The sequence below is a fragment of the Brassica rapa genome, chromosome A01 (genome assembly GCF_000309985.2).
Source record: "Brassica rapa cultivar Chiifu-401-42 chromosome A01, CAAS_Brap_v3.01, whole genome shotgun sequence".
In the NCBI taxonomy this organism is placed as follows: domain Eukaryota; kingdom Viridiplantae; phylum Streptophyta; class Magnoliopsida; order Brassicales; family Brassicaceae; genus Brassica; species Brassica rapa.
In genome coordinates, this window is record NC_024795.2 from 927878 (window position 1) to 947846 (window position 19969).

General features: G+C 36.7%; 5 protein-coding genes across 6 annotated transcripts; 2 read left to right on the forward strand and 3 right to left on the reverse strand.

Annotated features, from left to right (window-relative positions):
• Nucleotides 1–353: 353 nt before the first annotated feature.
• Nucleotides 354–3116, forward strand: LOC103864004 (putative glucose-6-phosphate 1-epimerase). The gene is made up of 8 exons (XM_009141800.3): nt 354–1304; nt 1493–1567; nt 1672–1728; nt 1816–1976; nt 2207–2341; nt 2417–2519; nt 2600–2699; nt 2788–3116. Exons 1-8 carry the CDS (start codon nt 1155–1157, stop codon nt 2976–2978), a joined length of 972 nt encoding a protein of 323 aa, XP_009140048.1. The 5' UTR covers nt 354–1154; the 3' UTR covers nt 2979–3116.
• Nucleotides 3117–3627: 511 nt separating this feature from the next.
• On the forward strand, nt 3628–6035 carry LOC103864202 (nuclear pore complex protein NUP58). Its single transcript, XM_009141987.3, has 5 exons — nt 3628–4140; nt 4321–4435; nt 4503–5478; nt 5585–5625; nt 5721–6035. The coding sequence occupies exons 1-5, from the start codon at nt 3848–3850 to the stop codon at nt 5757–5759; spliced, it is 1464 nt and encodes a 487-aa protein (XP_009140235.1). The 5' UTR covers nt 3628–3847; the 3' UTR covers nt 5760–6035.
• On the reverse strand, nt 5963–7409 carry LOC103864108 (methylesterase 9). The gene is made up of 3 exons (XM_009141899.3): nt 6939–7409; nt 6553–6690; nt 5963–6416 (listed from the first exon to the last, which is right to left on the reverse strand). Exons 1-3 carry the CDS (start codon nt 7374–7376, stop codon nt 6135–6137), a joined length of 858 nt encoding a protein of 285 aa, XP_009140147.2. The 5' UTR covers nt 7377–7409; the 3' UTR covers nt 5963–6134.
• Nucleotides 7410–8102: 693 nt separating this feature from the next.
• On the reverse strand, nt 8103–13008 carry LOC103864293 (L-ascorbate oxidase homolog). Of its 2 annotated transcripts, none has more exons than XM_009142144.3 (9): nt 11639–13008; nt 11428–11537; nt 11087–11357; nt 10867–10966; nt 10446–10791; nt 10161–10361; nt 8725–8901; nt 8562–8640; nt 8103–8482 (listed from the first exon to the last, which is right to left on the reverse strand). In XM_009142144.3, exons 1-9 carry the CDS (start codon nt 11789–11791, stop codon nt 8282–8284), a joined length of 1638 nt encoding a protein of 545 aa, XP_009140392.1. In that variant the 5' UTR covers nt 11792–13008; the 3' UTR covers nt 8103–8281. The 2 variants fall into 2 exon arrangements, with proteins under 2 accessions (XP_009140392.1, XP_009140331.1); XM_009142083.3 differs by having other exon boundaries at nt 8725–8865; nt 10122–10361.
• Nucleotides 13009–13042: 34 nt separating this feature from the next.
• On the reverse strand, nt 13043–18582 carry LOC103864449 (pentatricopeptide repeat-containing protein At4g37170). Its single transcript, XM_009142229.3, has one exon. The coding sequence runs from the start codon at nt 15162–15164 to the stop codon at nt 13107–13109; it is 2058 nt and encodes a 685-aa protein (XP_009140477.1). The 5' UTR covers nt 15165–18582; the 3' UTR covers nt 13043–13106.
• Nucleotides 18583–19969: the final 1387 nt, after the last annotated feature.

Sequence of the window (19969 nt, forward strand, 5' to 3'; positions counted from 1 at the left end):
TTTTTGAGGTTCCTCTAAATTTGATTTGTTTCCTCTCATCTTTCCTATGCTTAAAAGGAACTAAATCCATTGAGAAACAGTGTAACAAGTTATATATATATATTTCAAATTGATGTCCGAAACAAAGTTGAATGTTATGTGCACCATGAAAAACAAAACTACTAGTATTCAACATAATAATAATACTGATTCCGTTCCATAAAGATAGATTTTTTAGTATTTTTACACATATTAAGAAAACACATTAAACTACTATAATAAATATATCGTTTTCTATATTTCAATTTTTAATAACCTTTAATCAATAGAAATTCAATAAAATCAATTAATTTTCTTGAAATTAATAATTTTTCATAGAAATACAAAAAAAAAAACATCTTTGTGAAACAAATTTTTTTCTTCTAAAAAGTCTATCTTAATGGAACGGATTGAACAATAAATAAATACTTCATCCGTTTCACAAAGATAGACTTTTTAGAGAAAAAAATTGTTTCATAAAGATAGACTTTTTTATATTTTATATGAAAAAATTGTGATTTTCGAGAAAATTAATTGATTTTATTGAATTACTATTGATTACAAATTATTGAAAATTGAAAATTCTAGAAAATATATATTTATTATAGTGATTTAATGTGTTTTCTTCATACATGTGAAAACACTAACAAAATCTATTTTTGTGAAATGGAAAAAGTATTCCTTATAAATTATTTACCAAGTGATTTTGACATATGTTATCACTACATTAATTTTGAAAACAAAATGATGATATGGTTAGCTCCCAAAGCTAACCTGTTTGAATCATCTTAATGAAAACATGGAGTTTGCCGTAAAAAAAAAAGTTTACTCTTAAGCAAAGTTTAAATCGATACCTTTGAAAAAAACATCTATATTGCTTGATATAAATGGCACTAAACCAATTGCAAAAACTGAAATCTTCAATGGCTCTATGCTAAACTAGGAGAACTATTAGATCAAGCAAATAAGCTCCTCAAATTAGTGGAGTTTGTACGTTATCTTTACTCGTTTCTACGTTAAGTCGTTGACTTTTTGTTAATTCCCATTGGTTTATTTAAAAGAATTAAAAGGACATAAACTTTGAACAAAATATCGTCCTCGTGAGTGAGCAGTGTGGGAGGAGGCCACGATTCACGATGGGGAATAAGGCAAATATGATCTTATTATGGGCTATGCTCGTTTCAGTTGCGGCCATGGCCACGCGGCATCGTCCCTTTCAGCGGACTAAGGGCATCAATGGTCTCGAGAAGATCATTGTCCGCGACCCTCGCGGCCGATCTTTCGAGGTATTCTTCTTGTCTGGTTATATACATAACAACCAATTCAGCCCGTCTTAGTGTTTGCGTATATCTTTGGAAAAAAATATCCTGAGTTTTGACTTTTTATCTGATATATCGTTTTGTATAGCTGACCATTTTGGTTTTCACTTTGGGATATAATTCATTTTTTCTTCAATTCTTGTTAACACATTCAGGTTTACTTGTATGGAGGTCAAGTGACTTCTTGGAAGAATGAGAAAGGAGAGGATTTACTTTTTATGAGTACCAAGGTACTTCAGATTCACCCTTGTTTATGAGCTTGTATAAAGCTCCATCTGAGATCATGTTCTCTTTTATAAATAATCTGATATGATATATTATATGTATTGTGCAGGCTATATTCGAGCCTCCAACACCTATTCGTGGAGGGATTCCAGTATTGTTTCCGCAAGTATGTGCTTAAGAATGTTCTTCTTTTTTTTCTACTATGTGTTTATTGAATGTTGTTATGAAATGCTTTTTTTTTCTGTAAATGCAGTACGCTAACACTGGTCCACTTACCTCACATGGATTTGTCAGACAAAGGTTCTGGAAAATTGATGCTAATCCACCTCCTTTATCATCACATCCTTCTTCTACTGCTCACATTGACCTCATCTTAAAATCATCCGAAGCTGATTTGAAGATCTGGCCTCATAAGTAAAGATTATTAAACCTCTCTTTCTTTCTTTCATACTCGTCTATCATTTTTCAACTATATGTTATAATATCCCACATTAGAAATGATAATTATTCAAAATCCAAATATGAATAATCTGATCTTTGGAATTGACAATTGGTTCTGAGTTGAAAACCTGCTAACGTATAACCCTTTTGGGTTTAGTTCTCACTTAAAGCAGCTTTGTGACCACCTCTTTTATGTCTTTCAGATTTGTATATCGACTGAGAGTAGCATTGGGGCATGGTGGAGACTTGACTTTGACGTCTCGTATTAGAAACTCTGATGCAAAGCCGTTTAACTTCACATTTGGTCTTCACCCCTATTTCTCTGTTTCCGATATCAGGTAATCTCATCGCAATTTTTTTAAAAATATATTGTTGTATATAAAGTTATACATTGATTTGCTTCTTGTGTACAGTGAAATCCAGGTGGAAGGATTGCAAATTTTGGATTATCTTGACCAACTAAAGAACAGAACACGTTTCACTGACCATGGCAAATTTATAACTTTTAATTCACAGGTAAAACTTATCCCTTTTTTTACCAACTGCTTATATCGTCACTAGTATAAAAAAAAAACACTGCTAACTCTTCAAAATAGCTTGCGAGGCTTTACCTAAGGACTCCAAACAAGATCAGAATCGTGGACCACAAGAAAAAGAAGACAATCGTGGTACGCAAGGAAGGACAAGCTGATGCAGGTAATGACTTACATTTTCTTATACATAATTTTACGAACATATTGTTCTAGTAACGATGGATCATTTATAATGATAATACAATATGCAGTGGTGTGGAATTCATGGGACAAGAAAGTGGTCGATTTGGGAGTTGAAGATTACAGACGCTTTGTTGCTGTGGAACCAGTTGCGGTCGAAAAACCGATCATATTGAAACCTGGACAAGAGTGGAAAGCGATTTTCCAAGTATCTGTGGTTCCTTCTGGTTGCTCCAGGAAGTCATGCATTCCTCATACTTAAAAATGTCGTTAAAGAAATACTTCAGGTCAGGATCCACACCTGACCTTACCAGTGTCTTTTTTTTTTTGTAACTTTAGTATTCTTGGATCAAGTTATCGACAATAATTGATATTTTCAATAATGATCAACTTTTATATCTAGCTTGCCTGCCATATAAATTTTACAGAGCGAATGTGGCTTGAGAATTGAGATATGTAGCGTAATATCGAGCGGTCATATAATATGTGTATGAATCGAATCGTAAGGCCACGAACAAGAGCGAATGTGGCGTTACAGCTGGTTTTGAGAAAGATAAAATTAGATTTTCTTTTATATGTTCAACATAATGAACTCCTTTCATAAAGGATTTACACTATCTCAATTGGTCATATAATATGTTTCCCTTATTTTTCCTCTCAGTTATAAATATATTTTATTCTTCAACTTTTCATTTATTGCTAATAACACCTTTTATTTTATAAAAGTTTAAATTACACCCACTTATTTTTAAATTTTACAATTTTAACCAAACAACTTTTAAGATCCAATCAAAGGTGCTTATCAAACATCTGATCAGTTCTAGTCTCAGTTTAGTTTAGGGTAATTGAAGGTTTCATCTTTTGTGATTGGTTCAATGCCATTTAGATCAAGCAATACCGGTTTACACTTTGCTTTCGTTCATGATTCAATAAGATTTCATATTTGCAAAAGAGCCCTTAAACTTTGTATAAAGGTAAAATACAGGCAATAAATAACGATTCCTATCTTTTCTCTCCACTTACTTCGAGTGTCGGGCTTTTAAAATCTTTCCCTCGACTCACACCAAATCCTCGCCGGCGACAAAAACCCTAGATTCGATTCGATTCGATTCACCGCCGGTTCCTCCACCAATGTCGTCGTTCAATCTATTCTCCACCCCACAACAGCCCCAGCAACAGACAACAACTCCTTCTCCCTTTCAAACTCAATCGTTTCAGCCGCAGACCAACTCCTTCTTCTCCCAACCTCCACAGCAGCAGCAGCAAACGCCGTCGTTTCAGCCGCAACAGTTCCAACAGCAGCAACAACAACAACAGCAAGTACAGCAGCTGTATCTCTTCACGAACGACAAAGCTCCGGCGAGTTATGGCACCAAGTGGGCCGATCTTCACCCCGATTCTCAAAAACTCCTCCTTCAGATCGAGTAAGTTCATAAAGTCGATTCCTTTATAGCCTTAGGATTGCTCTAGAGTGATAAAGTCGATTCCTTTATAGCCTTAGGCTTGCTCTAGAGTGATAAAGTCGATTCCTTTGTATCCTTAGGCTTGCTCTAGAGTGATAAAGTTTGAATCTTTTTTGTTTGTTTTGTGTGAATCTCCTTTAGAGGGAAGGTATTGGAGTACAGAAGCGAGAGTCAGAGGTTAGACCAATGCAGTCGTCTTTACGATTCCTCTGTTTCAACCGAAGGGTTCGAGTTTGATGCTAGCCGCATTGTTCAGGTTTTGATGATTCCATCTCTATTGGTTAATCTCAGTCTTGTGTTAAAGTTTGGTTCTTTTTTTGTAGGAGCTTGGTGGGATTAACACTACAATGGACAGACAGAAAGCTGTTCTCCACGAGCTTATGGTGGTTGTTAAAGACATGCTGCGTGATTCCGAGGTTGCTGTTCGGTCTTTCATCATGCTACAGCCAAGATTCCCTCAATCTAAGCCAGCTGGAGGAGGAGGAGTTGTTGGTGGTGGTGGTTCTCAGTCGTCTCAGGGAGCTAACCAGGCTCCAGCTTCTTCTGGTCATCAACAACAAGGAGTTGCTTCTGTTGTTCAAGTTTCTGATTTTTACCGTGGGGTTCCGAGGAAGCCTACTGTTTTCTTACAGCAGACGGTTGCGAGGTTTGAGAAGTATCTAGGCGAGTGTAGACAGTGGGTTGAGGAGCTGGAGCAGCTGCTTGCTTTGGATTCCGACAAGTTTAGTCGGCATGTTTCTCTTTTGGAGTCTCTTCCGAAAGTCATCTCTAACGTCCATGACTTCTTTGTTCATGTCGCTGCTAAGGTTGAGAATATTCACCAATACATTGAGTCGATGAGGACGGCGTATCTTGCTGACCAGCGGCGGAGAGGAGAGTGCCATGATCCGTTTCTTGAGGCTGATCGGAGGGAAACAGCGAAACAAGAAGCTGCTGCTAAAAGGGTCCATCCAACTCTGCATCTACCTGCTAATACTGCTACAAGTACACAAACCTCAACTCAAGTAGCTGGATTGATTACCAGCTCAAATGCTCCACCAACATCTTCAGCCTTTCCAACACCAAACCCTTCTTCAGGAGGTGGGTTGTTTCTTAGCACGCCTGCTTCTGCTGCACCTGCGACTTCTCTCTTTGCTACACCATCTTCCGCTGCTCCTAGCTCTTCTTTGTTTGGAGCAGCAACTACTCCTTCGCAGACACCACTCTTTGGTTCTTCACCAGCTCCTGCATTTGGTTCTGCTCCGTCTTTGTTTGGACAGCCAACTCCATCTATTGCTGCTACTCCTTCACAGTTTGCAGGTACAAAGACATGACACGTTTCCTAAATTCTCATAGGATACAGTTTGCATCAAGTTTGTTTTTGTCTGTAGTCTCAAGTTGTGTTATTATCTGTTTCCCCCTTTAGGTATTACACCGGGTTCAGGAGCCAGCTTCGGTTCTATGACTGTAAGTACATTTTGTTGCATCTATGTGACTCAATCTATCTAACGACTGCATTCAATTCAATGCATAACTGAACTTGTTTTTCTCTTTCACTGCAGAAATCTTCAAGGCCAAAATCTAGAACTTCCCGCCGTTAGCAACTGGATTCTTCTCAAGTTCCATCTCTCAGCCTGACCACACATCATCACATCTCTTGAGAGTTCATCTATTTCGCTTGGTGTTTGCTTAGTTTGGTGAAAGTGGGAAACAGATCTCCCCCCCATAATCTTATGCACCAGTTTGTATCCTATGTTCGTTATTTATTGAATTGATGATTTAATGTTATCAAAAGCAGTCACAGGGCACAAAAGTGTATCATCTTTTACTCATATCATCTGGACAATGTTTTTGTTGTAGTAATCTTATTCATATAATCATCCATCCCATAAAACATGTAGTCTATCATGGTGGTGGAATTTTATTTTATTTTAAACTAAATATAATGACAATAATGATATTATTATCAGGTTTGTTTATGCATATTTATTAGCAATCTTGAATAGGCAGTCACAGAGCTCAAGTGGCTTGGAGAACATTGGCATATGATCTGCATCTTTGATCTCCATCACTTCTTTAACCGGAAAGTTCTCTATAATCCATCGCTGAAATTCTTTGGTTAAACTTTTATCTTCTCCGCATGTGACATACACACGAGCAACCGAACCATATCCTTCCTCGGTTAAGCTTTTGGTCCCCGTTAAGTTACTGGTAATCGCCGGTCCAACTCTCACCAACATTTTGGCCAGCTCAAAATCCTAACAAATCGACAAAAATAAATATTTCAAATTTAATCAACAAAAATAAATATTTCAAATTTAATAACAATAAAATGAATAAAAAATAAATTATTCTTGACAAAAAAAAAAAGAAGGTATTTTGATTAAGTCTTACTTCAACAGGTGAAAGTTGGTACATGTACTTGGCCAAGAACTTGGTTCCAAGAAATACAGACGTTAGAGGACGTTCATGTGTTCCGTATGTCCCAAACTCCATGTTTGAACTTTCTTCTTCCGTAAAACTCTCTAGACACTGCCATAACTCACACAAGCCGCGAATCACCAAATTATATGCTATGTTTTTTTTTGTTGAAATGTAATTTATTTATCAACAAAGAATAAAATAGATTGTGCAAAGGAATTTCCCTTATTTTTTGGGGGAGTATGATATGTTTAGCAAAATACTATACCGTTCCCTTATTGTTAAATATACTATTTAGTCACATTTCTCTCAAAAATATTACCAATAGGCAATAGAAGTATATAAGTTTTGGATCATACCTTTTCAAAAGTGTAAGAAGGTGGATTCGTTATGTCCGGCATGAACGACGTTACGAAAACAGCAACGGCGATTTTACTAGGAAACATGTCGGCTGCAAGACCAACCGATGGTCCTCCCAGGCTATGAGCTACGAGGATGGCTTTATCATCTGAGCCAAAAGACTCGAGAACCTTAAGCAACGGTTTGGTGTAATCCTCAAGAGACTGAATCTCTTCCACTCTGCTCATGTTGACACCAGAAGCCGTTAGATCCACGACAGTCACACGGTGTCCTGAAGCTTCCAGCACCGGTTTGACCTTGTACCAGCACCACGCGCCATGGCAACCGCCGTGAACCAGCACATATTGCTTCATTTTTTCTCTATTTTTTTTTCTTCCTCTAGTTGTTGTGGTTGTATTGTGGGGTTCTTCATTTATGGGTTGGGGACAGTTTCGCATTGGATTTGTCACTTTCAAAAGGTTCTATGATTGATTAACTTGGACACGTTGATCCACTAGAAATAACCTCGTGTCTAAATTCAAAAGGTTTTTAACCAAGCTAGTGGGAAAACTGTACGTAGGACCTCACTGGTTCCAACAAAAACAATATTTTTTTGTCTGTTATGACTCCACCCGGTTAATTATATTCACAAACCCAAGTTTTAGAATTATGTTAATCACTACCATTGACTTTGTTGAACTCAAATATTTACGAAAAGGTCTACTGAATTGATTGTTTGGTTATATATACTAAGAATCTTTGTGGAAGTTTTTTGCTTGGTTTAGGCTTAGGTTATGCATGTTCTTTGTACATTTGATCAAATTGATTAATAAGGGGAGATTAGTTTTTGTTATGTTCCTTCGCTCTCGTTTGCTGATTACGCGAGGACATAAAGTCAAACCAAAGCCTGTAGCAACAAAGTCGAATCCATTTTTAGAAGTCTTTTGTGTTTGATTGGTACTCAATGATGGAATGTGATACACTCATACACTGATGGTATCGCCAGGGGGGGGGGGGGGGGGGGGGGGGGGGTTGTGGATCTAGAACTAATTTATATTGAATACTAATGGAATTGTGCTATGATAATAAAATATGTTAATATTTTCTCAAAATATGATATAATTAAATATATATTTTATCAATTTTTAGATGCATGAACATTTCCGAAAAATATACAAATCATAAGACAGGAAAAAAGTCTTCCTTTGTATTTTGTCTGTTTATTGAAAAAATCAATGAGGTTTACGTATTGGTTACGTTTGTATTTTTTTCCTTATTCTCACTTTTGAAAAAAACACCCTTCATTTTGACCTAAGTAAACAAAGAAAAAAAACAATAATAGTATATGTGGAATATATCATATCTAACGAGGGCGTTTGGCTTGGCCGCAATAAAGAGCGTTAAGAGGTGGGTCAGCTTCAGTGTAGATAGACTTCTCATCGTTCCAAACGCGAACGTATAACTCTTGTCCTAAATATCTCCTCGACCATATCTGTGATCTTAAGTTCCACATTCCTTTGTTATCTAACGACACCAATATGCTTGTCCATGATAATGGATACACCTGCACACACACAATGATCATTAGATTCAATCATTTTATTTCATATCCCATTTTGAGATTTTTCAAAAAAAAAATTTACCTGAAAAGTGTGCCTTGCAACAGCATCAACCAAGTTGTAACGTTTCCTCATGGTCACATTCCATGTCCCTGACCCGTATCTGACAAAATAATAATCAATTTCGGTTTATGTTGCAAATAACCGGACCCGGTTTAAATAACAAAGGGCAAGGTAAGGTGCTTACCCAACCAGAAAGGCGCTAGTACCATCCATGTGCCAAGATTGAATTGATCTCTCGTCGTTTTGGAAAATAATTTCAACAAACTCGTGCAGCTCAACATCGAAAACTGATGTACCAAAATGAGCTGGTCCGATCGTAGGAGTGCTAAGCATTGTTGGGATTGTGAAATCCCGTGTCCAACTCTATCTTGTCTTATTAGTACGATATTGTCCACTTTGGGCCTAGGAGGCTAGCCCGCATGGATTTACTTTTGGTTTCCTTCCCAAAAGGCCTCGTACTATTAGAGTTGGACATCTCTTTATATATTAGATACTCCTTGTCTAATTATCCAATGTGGGACTTAGATTGACATCTCTCATTCTCCCCCTCAAGCTAAGGACCACACACCTTGTACCCTTTTCCTCTAGCGAATCATCTCGGTGTCTTGTCGCATCTTCGACATTCGACACCCTTAGTCGCAAGGTTACTTTGAGTTGCTTTGAGGATGTTCTTCCCACAATTCCAGGATCTTCTGACTAATCTCTGCCGAACCTCCCTTTCCACCTTGAAGGGTCCCATTCCTACTCGAAGGGTATTTTGGTCTTCTTGCAGATTTTCGTCAAACCGCTCTGATACCAATTGTTGGGATTGTGAAATCCCGTGTCCAACTCTATCTTATCTTATTAGTACGATATTGTCCACTTTGGGCCTTAGAAACTGGCCCGCATGGATTTACTTTTGGTTTCCTTCCCAAAAGGCCTCGTACTATTAGAGTTGGACATCTCTTTATATATTAGACACTCCTTGTCTAATTATCCAATGTGGGACTTTGATTGACATCTCTCATTCTCCCCCTCAAGCTAAGGACCACACACCTTGTGCCCTTTTTCCTCTAGCGAATCATCTCGGTGCCTTGTCGCATCTTCGACATTCGACACCCTTAGTCGCAAGGTTACTTTGAGTTGCTTTGAGAATGTTCTTCCCACAATTCCAGGATCTTCTGACTAATCTCTGCCGAACCTCCCTTACCACCTTGAAGGGTCCCGTTCCTACTCGAAGGGTATTTTGGTCTTCTTGCAGATTTATTGTCAACCTGGCTCTGATACCAATTGTTGGGATTGTGAAATCCCGTGTCCAACTCTATCTTATCTTATTAGTACGATATTGTCCACTTTGGGCCTTAGAAACTGGCCCGCATGGATTTACTTTTGGTTTCCTGGCTTTGATACCAATTGTTGGGATTGCGAAATCCCGTGTCCAACTCTATCTTATCTTATTAGTACGATATTGTCCACTTTGGGCCTAGGAGGCTAGCCCGCATGGATTTACTTTTGGTTTCCTTCCCAAAAGGCCTCGTACTATTAGAGTTGGACATCTCTTTATATATTAGATACTCCTTGTCTAATTATCCAATGTGGGACTTAGATTGACATCTCTCAAGCATTGTCTTGAAATCAAACACGCCCGAAATGTTGTACCAATCGGCAAGTTTCAACGGTGTTTCTGGATTGATGTATGATATCCGGTTTACCGTGTACCGAAGCTTCCCGTAGATCATCGTAGCCGCATTGGCTAGGATTAGAGTCCGGTTTATCGGTATGGTACCATAATGAAATGAACCTTGTGGGTTTGGTCTTGCAGCATTTGCCGTCAAATTCATCCTAACATAAAGCATATTAAATCAAACTAAACAAAACCGGTATGTACTGTTCAACTTGGTTTGGTCTGGTTCGCTATTATTGTACCTGATGGTTCTTGCTTGTTTCATGGACCAGTGGATATGGTAAGTTGGACCAACGGGAAGGGGGCCAGAGACAGCGTTTTTGGAGCCTAGGTAACGAAGACTCGCGTTTGTGTTTAGTATAGGTTTGGTAAACCGGGTCGAAGCAACGATGTAATAGTCTCTCACTGAAGCTTTTAAGTTGACCAGGACGGTCACGGACTGACCAACGTGGACGTCAAGCGACTCATAGGTTTCCTGAAGAGTGTGAGCGCCTTCTACTTCAATGAGGCTCATTGTGTGGTCTTGAATCCTAAAGTTTATCGATGTTGCTATACCGACATTTGATACCCGAAACTTGTATGTTTTGCCTAGCGAAAATACATAACAAACTACTATTAGACCATCCATGAAATGTTACAAAAAAAAAAGAGGATCATGATTACCTTGTTCACCAGTAAAGATTAAACCCTTAGAAACACCATTGATTAGAAGACCATCAGAAAGAGGAAGTGCATAGCCTGCGTCAAGCCGCTTTCGCAAATCCTAACAATAGTTAAAAAAAAAAAGCATTAGGCGTATACACATTGTAAGAAATGGCATGTCCACTCGTACATATATAACTTCTTGTTTGTTTTGTATTTTGTGTTAATTTAGAATATGTACCTTGTGGCTCATTTTGAACCAGTCAGTGACGAGGAGGGTGAAGTCGCCATCTGGGGTAGGATAAGGAGTGGTAATAACGGATCTCTGGTTAATGTTGAGAGCACCAAAAGCACCACTGGCTCTGTGCATCGACGTGGAAGCGAAGTAAGTGTAAGTGCCGATTTGGTCTTTAAGTTGAAACTGATAAGTCCAGTTCGAGTTTGGTTGGATGGGACAGTTTGTTCCCAATACTCCGTCTTGCCACGATGTCCTCCTCTGCTTAACTCCATTCCTGCTTACAACATATCTATAAATATATTTATCCTAAATAAAGTAGATGAATTGGTTATAAGGGTATTTACCAGGTGATGAGGAAAGGTTCGTCGAGCTTGTTAATGAGATTAACAACAATGTTGTTGTTTGTGACAGCTTCAATCGCTGGACCAGGGAACTGTCCATTGATAAGAATAACCTAAACACACCAAAATATAGAAAATACATCAATTAATGTCAATTTCTCTTAACAACGGTACTAAATCTAATGTATACAAATCAAAGTCTATATATTTATACCTGTTGAGGAACACCTAAAGGAGATCTTGTTCCATAAGTAACAGTCCAAGTATAGAACAGATATGGATCTTCTGCACTGACCAAAAGAGAGCCCAGCCAAAACAACAAGCTTCCTATGAATAACTTACATTGTAGGAGACTAGTCAGTTTCATTTTTGCAAGGCAAATAGAAGCAAATCTTGATCTCTCTCAAGATTTCGATTTGTCTATGTTTCAAGGTTCGACGTAAGTCCAGTCTTAAATACAATAAAAAGTAAGAGATATTCATTACGTGTTAGTATTTTATTAATAAGTTTGTCAGCGTGGACAACGTGAATCCCCATGCATCACACGGAAGCCTCCATAAGCTATTTTGCGGCGTACTTCATGCAAATGCTTGCCTTTAGAGAACTTTTACATTTTTAATTGAGATTAATTATAATGGAAATGTATACTAGAATTTTCCTTAAATTGCCATTTCTTTGTCGGCAAGAGTACAGCCACACTGATTACTTAAATAGTGTCGGTCAGAATTATAATGAAACATTCAGTTAAAAGAACGAGAACAGCCAATGCAACATAATGTTTTGTAGTAACAACGTTTATTCAACAATATAGTATAATCTAAAGTGAGTTGTTGAAGTGACTCAAGTACTATCGTTCAAGTAGTTGATTGATACACACGAAAGCCAAGGCTGCACAGTAGCAGAAGACTTGGTCAGGAATGATGAATACATATTCTTTTGGATATGTGTGTTTAGAGGTTTGACGTTGGGAATTGCAGATTAACATTAAAGAAATATCTAACATCATGTGCAAATGTAGAACTTGATCTCTGGTTAATTTGTCTTGTTCCCTCCCGCATTAAATGCTCAAAATAAAATAGGCTGACTTTTGATTTTGGTGTACGCAAATACAATTCTATAATACTATAGTTAAGAAAATCAACGAATCACCATCGCATAACTAAGTCCCCATACTAATTAAATCATAAAGAGTTGCTCACGAGATTCCATTGTGCATTAAGTAATTTTATTTGTAAAGAAAACAATAAATGAAGGTGGAGTCAAACCATTTGCGAAACATGAGACATGGTGAAGCATCCCTAGAACAGATCACACTGAGACAAGAGAAAGAAACTCTCACTACTTAATCACCCATGCATGGTTTCGTTACCAGTACGTAAGCTCGCTTCTACCATGTGAATCTAAGTATATCCTAATGTATTTATACGACGACATACTATACGCAATTTGTACTTCTTTTTTTTTTACTTTAAATTAATACATGCATGTGTTTGTATGCTTCCTCACTCCTCATCTTACGAAACTTGTCTTGAGACTACCGAATGCTATTAATGGACTCGCCCTCTCATTTTTGTTGGCATTAGGAAGGTTTAATGCTTTAATTATATGTACCTTAAGCTTCCACAAAACATTAATCTTCAACATAATACAGTGTACAATTTCTCTGCTAAGTAGTTATTTCGTTACCAATAGTCTCTACAAGAACATTGTCCATTTTCAAAGCAATGAAACCGAGCAGAGTCTCTCACCGTTATCTTCCTCTTTGTAATCTTAGATATAAACTTAATAGCACTGTGACAATCAACACAAGCCCTCAAGTTCTTGAACACCTTAACCCCCGTTCCTTCCGGCGTCGACAGAATCGCAAACGCAACAGCGAGTTTCTCGCTATGGTACACAAGATTCTCTTCCTTCTGCTCATCTTCCACATCGTGCAACACAAGATTCGTAGCTGGAACATACCCTTCTTCTTTCATCTTCTTCCTCAGCTCACTCAAGTACTCAACTATCTGCTCATGCATTGGATGCGAAGTATCCCCCGCTATAAACACGTGACGCATACGTTTTACCTCGGTCCAGCTCGAACCGGGCGTTTTGGTGATTCCGGTTTGGTTCAATCTCTTTCTCATTCTTCCTTCCTCCTCCCATTTCCCTGCCGAAGCATAGATGTTAGCCATTGTGACATAAGTAGCTGGATTCTCCGGTTCTATCTCGAAGAGCTCTCGAGCCGCTTCCTCGGCTAGATCAACGTTCCCGTGAGTGCTGCACCCGCCGAGCACAGAAGCCCATAGATACTTACTCGGTTTCATCGGCATTTGACTAATAACGTCTTTCAACTCCTCGAATCTTCCAGACCGAGCTAGTAGATCAACAAGACAAGTGTAGTGATCATCTGTATGAGACATCCCGTGCTTCTCTGTTATCGAATGGAAGTACTCGAGTCCCTTCTCGAGCAGCCCTGCATGAGTACAAGCGGAGAGGACGCTCACAAAGGTAATATGATCAGGTTTAGTCCCAGATTCAAGAAGCAAGTCGAAGTACTTCAAGGCCTTCTCAGGCTCCCCGTTCTGCGCATACCCGCCGATCAAAGAAGTCCAAGAAAACAAATCGGGTCTAGGACATCCATCAACAACGCGCTTTGCACTCTCCATGTTTCCGCATTTAGTGTACATATCGACAAGAGAGCTCGACGCAAAGGAGTAAGGATCGTACCCAACTCTCGTCATGTATCCATGAACCTGCTTCCCAAACTCCTCCGTTGTTAGATCAGTGCAAGCGTTCAAAACACCAGCAAAAGTATACTCATTAGGACGTGTCCTAGAACCTACCAACTCAGAGAACAAAGAGAACCCTTCTCGCCATCTACGCGACTTGAGGTATCTATCAATCATCGACGTCCACGAGACGACATCTTTGACAACTATCTTATCAAAGATGCGTCTCGCTTCATCAATACATCCGCATTTCCCACACATATCCATCAAAGAACTCCAAAGAACCTCATCCGAATCCAAACCGGCTCTAACCACATGCCCATGAATCTCTCTCCCTCTACGGATACAAGCAATCTCAGCAGCAGCAGCCACCGCGCTCGAAACTGTAAAGATATTAGCTTTCGAGTTCCGTTCCTTCTGCATCAAGCTATACATCACCAACGCCTCTTCAGGCTGATCTCTCTTAACATACCCGTTAACCATCGCCGTCCACGAGTAACTATCTCTCTCAGGCATTTCATCGAACACCTTCCTCGCTTCCTCGACCAACCCAGCCTCCGCGTAACCGTTCACCATCACGTTCCACGAACACACATCTCTGTGCGGCATTTCGTCGAACACCTTCCGCGCATCGACCAAGCTCCCGCATTTCGCGTACATTCCCATCAAACGGTTGCAGATAACGACGCCGGGAACAAACCCGGAGGCTATAATGTGTTCATGCACCTTCTTACCTTCTTCAAGCGCGCGTCTTTGGGTGCAGATTTGGATGAGGTTGCAGTAAGTAGAAGCAGGCGGTGGTTTCTTTGCTCGACTCAGAAGCTGAACAGCTTCGATCAATAGCTTCTGCTCGCAGAGAACATCAATGGCTTCACTAAATCTCTTACCTTTACATAATCGCTCGACGACACTAACGTCTTCTTGGTTCGAATTGAAGAACTTCTTCTCGGGGAATCGCTTCATTGAGGCGTAAGAAGATGACATGTTCACAAAAGTACTTAACTTTCTCGCAATCGTTTGATTCATCTTTCACGAAGAAGACAAAAAACAACGGCGGAATGTAGTTGCAGACTTGTGGAGTAAAGATCTCGTCGCCGGCAACATGACGGCAGCTTACAAAAGTTTAATACACCGAAACGACCAAAAAGCTCCGTCGGCGGGAATTGAACCCGGGTCTCGTTGACTTTGACTATATAGTTAATATTTCTTTTACCCCTTGAATCACTTTTTTGACTTTTTTCGTTATTAGACAGGAAAATGGAATTACTACTCTTTCTCTTTGTTCCTTTGTTTTGTCAAGAGAAAACAGCATCTTATTATTGGGGTTATTCATCTTTACAAGACGAAACTAAGGCCATCCAAACACGTTCAGCTTTTTAGTTGTAGAGAATAAAAGAATCATTGAAACTACATGTATAAACCAACTAACACAACAATTTCTTAAGAAAAGTTGAGTGTGGTTGATTAAAACATATGTGAAATCATTCACAAAAATTTAGTCTTACTGGTGGATTCAATTCATTAATTCTCCCAACAAATATAACTTCAAATTTATGAGTTTTATAATTAATTTATAAGTTTTAATCGATTTATGGTGATCAAGGTGGTAAAGCCTTCATTTTAAGTTTTGTATTCTGAGATTTTCTTCAGTTATTTCATTCATGGTTGGTTAGTATTATTAACGTTTTAGGTAGACAAAATTAACTATTTTTTAAGTCCTACTGATTAGTATGGATTTCAGTTCAAGATTCTCAGTTGTTAAGAAAATTATATATTTTCTTAGATGTATATGGATTATTTTTATAAAAAAAATTGGTAATGTATATGGATTTTAATCTGTAGGTTGTGGGATAGTTTAGGAATTATGATGTATGTATTGGACTTTGATAAGTCCCTTAGCATTTATAAAACAAAATTTACAGTATACCATCAAGTTATTCCTTCTATGATTGATGCCAAATGTTATAAATTTGAAGTTTGTGAAAGAGGATCTGGAATTATTAAAGAATAGTGGGGTTGTCTTTGCTTATTCACCAAAAGATATCATTGGATTCCCGCAGATAGAAACGACGAGAACCTCATCTTCAAATGAGATAGACAGGGCAAAAAGCCATCGTTTGTTAGAACTTTGTAAGAAAAATAAAATAAAAGGAATGGATTGAAAAGAACTAATACAAAAGGTTAAGGACACGTTTCGTGAACCCACAAAAGAGATTCTAATTAATGGTATCACTATCTCGACGTCCTTATACAACTCGAGACGTTTCCTGTGAAAAATCTTATAGATTAGTTGGACACATGTCCTGCAATAGTTGGCTACAAATAGCCGTTTTTTTATGTCCGTCCGTTAGATTCCTTGTGGTTATACATATTACATGCATGCTATGGTGTGTTCCGGAATATTTTCTTTTGGTTATAGGAACATTATTTCGAAAAGTTAAATGCTAGTATTAAACTGGTAGATATTCGTGTATGGCTAGTAAGAAAAAGCGTCGAAAAAGTTGGTTTGCGTCGTGGGATCTTTTCATTTTACATTGGATTATGCGAAAGATCCTTTTTGTTCATTGCTAATTGGCTAGTGTTCTTGTGTTTTGGAATATTTACATCGCCTTTTTTCTTCTAAAAGTCCCAACTATTATAAAGATATGAATTCACGTACGTAAGTTTTTATTAGTAACAAGCACAGTGGATGAATACTTAATTTTGCTAAGTCTCCGTCATTTTTCTAAAAATATATCTCCAAAATGTCTTTATTTATAAGCTTAATGGAAAGAATCAAAGAACAAAAGAAATGACCTCATTTTCGCTTATTTTTAATCAATAGCAAAATAAATTTATATTAATCCTCATTTTCTTACTTATGCATGCATGTTTTTAGTTTTCCAAAATATATGATCATGTAGTGTTACTAGGATCATCTCTGGTAGCATTCTATTTTTTTCAGTATTTTTTTAATTCGAATAAAAAATGATATTTTTCTATATTTTATTCTATAATATAGAATCAACTATTTGAAATAAAGTTACTATATAATAGAATTACACTATTTTAGAGGAAAAAAATAATATATATATTTGGGTTGGAAATGTACTAATGAAAACGACTATAGTTATTTGCATAGTATCGACTATTGTGACACTATGATACAATTTCGTTTGAAGAAACAGCATCCATACTAAAATGTACAACTTGTTTATGCCTACCCAAATAAAATGCTAAAGAAAAGCACCATCAAGTTTATAGTACTAAATACTATGGTTACGTGATATCTTTAGACTACAGCTCAATGTGAATGTAAATGGACATTGCGTATAGTTAAAAAGACTATGCCGAGTTCTTTTGACCACTTTACTTTTCTTGCACCAATATGTGTCGGTTTCTAACACATTGTTTGGTATAATCCTTGTTTCAATAATAACGATAAAACGAAATAAAAGGTTTTCGTATAAACTAAAATGGATATATTATACCAAATATTATTTATAAGGTTCTTGACTTATGTAGTATAGTTATATAATATATATAGTGGTTCAAATTGCAAAGCACGAATCTATGTATCATCCTACTTATATAGTGCGTTTGTCAATTTAAGAAAAATCGTCTGAACAGAAGTGCTGATTTAGTCTAAAATATTATATAACGAACGTTTATATTCCATTAAATCGTGTTTCAGTATAAAGCCATGTTGAGATGGAAATGAGTACGAACTTAATTAAGTTCTATGTTCAATATATAGTTCATGTTCAATCAAATTTGCGTTGAACAGACTTATATATTATCAATACTTAGTCTAGCATTTGGCTGACTATAACTCTAAATCTTAGAATGCATGTGAAATGTGAAACATTTGGTTGATAATTTCTTTTTTTTTTCAGATGTTTTCACATTCCTTTGTTTTTTCTTTGTGACGAATATATAATAAATGTTTTCAAACTGCAAATAGAAATTCCAAAATAATCATATGTTACTTTTATATTTTTAATTAAAAGACAAATTACTATTACATATTTACATAATTTGAACAATCAAAAGCGATGTTTATATTTTATTATAAATATATAAACGTAAATCCAAACATAGACGGTCAAACTCATTTTGCTAAATCAAACACAAAACGTAAATGATAGATACAAACCTAATAAAAACGGATGATCATTATATAAAACATAGTAGATCTATATATATAAAGAAATGTTCGCCTCTCTCCCGTAAAGCCACGTCATCAAATCGTACGTTCTGGGAGTGACACGTGTCCCATTTTATATTTATGGCCAAAATAAATGAATGCAGTTAAGGGTAATTGAACCCAGCACCTCTAGCACTGGTAATTTCTCTTAGAACCACTAGGCTAAAGTCACTTTTTATAAATATGTGGCCGCGAAAATACTTATTATCGTGTCAGATGGAAGCCCATGCTTCTTCTGCTTGTGGCCAGAGCCGACACTGAACTGACGTCAAGATGAAGATCGTGAAGTTAAAAACTTTACTCCAAACAGTTTTGCAATGTTTCCAACCTTTATAACTTGATGCATATAATATATATCAAAATACATTTGTTGTACACGCTTTTATTAGTTTTGCTTTTAAAAGAAGGTATTTACAGTTATAAATGTTTTGTGTCAGTGAAGTAATGGTTGAAAAATCTCTATACATATGTCATTTTAAAATAACACCCAACTTCTATATATAGTCAATACATATGTGCATGTTATATTCTAGACTAAATATTAATATAGAAAATATTTTTTTTAGTCTACAAGCAAATGTTGTAGAGCAAGTATGCATTATACAAAATAATATATATTTAAAATCCATACACAAAAACATAAAAGTTGTTATAGGTCTCTTTCTGACACATGCACACTCCGCTATGAATAAAAATAAAAAAAAAACAGTATTGTTATCAAACTTTATCACAAGTCCACATTTGTACATCTATAATTATGAGTTGGACAATTAGTTAATTTGATACAATACCAAAGCAAGAATAATCGAAAAACAACTATACCACCGCATACTAATAAATAAGACATAACAGATAACCAAATTCTTGAATCTTAAAACAAATTTCAACTCGAGTATTTAGTGAATATCAAATTAACTAATATCCCGCCCGTAGGGCGGGCCAACCCTAGTTTAGTATATTTGAAACTCCTTGTTCCACAAGAAAAACCCAAAAAAGAAAGATCTCACACATTCAAGATATGTCCAAATAATTTATTACCATTTTAACTAATAATATATATATATATATATTATAATTTCATATTTCTAACTTCAAATTTTGATTAAAAATAATAAGTATCCACCATTTTGTTACAAAAACTGAACTTATGTCAACACATAAACTTCTATAATTTTCAACATTTATAAATATATACAGTAACTGATATATATATATATATATAAATTTAGAAAACATATGTTCAGTGGAAGAACCTCAACCATCGTTTGTGCATAAAATAGTATAGAACTATTCATTCTTTCAAAATACCACATTTCTTTTTCTAATCTAGAAAATCTAAAAACATTAAATACATGATAAAGAATATGAGAATCTTGATTGAATGGCAAGCACTAATACCAAAAACAATAACAAGTTTCCCAAAAATGGATATTGTGTATTTTTACAAAGTAAAGAAAAAAAGGAAACAAATCAAATAAAAATAAGCAAGAGAATAAAAATATAGAATAAGTGAGTGTAACGATTCGCCGCGTGTGTACGGGCATTACAAAAAGATTCTTTGTTCCAATCTAATTAAACCAAATTTACACAAACACCCTCGAGATTCCACTTAATTACAGCGGCTGCGGTTCACCGCGTCCTTCAT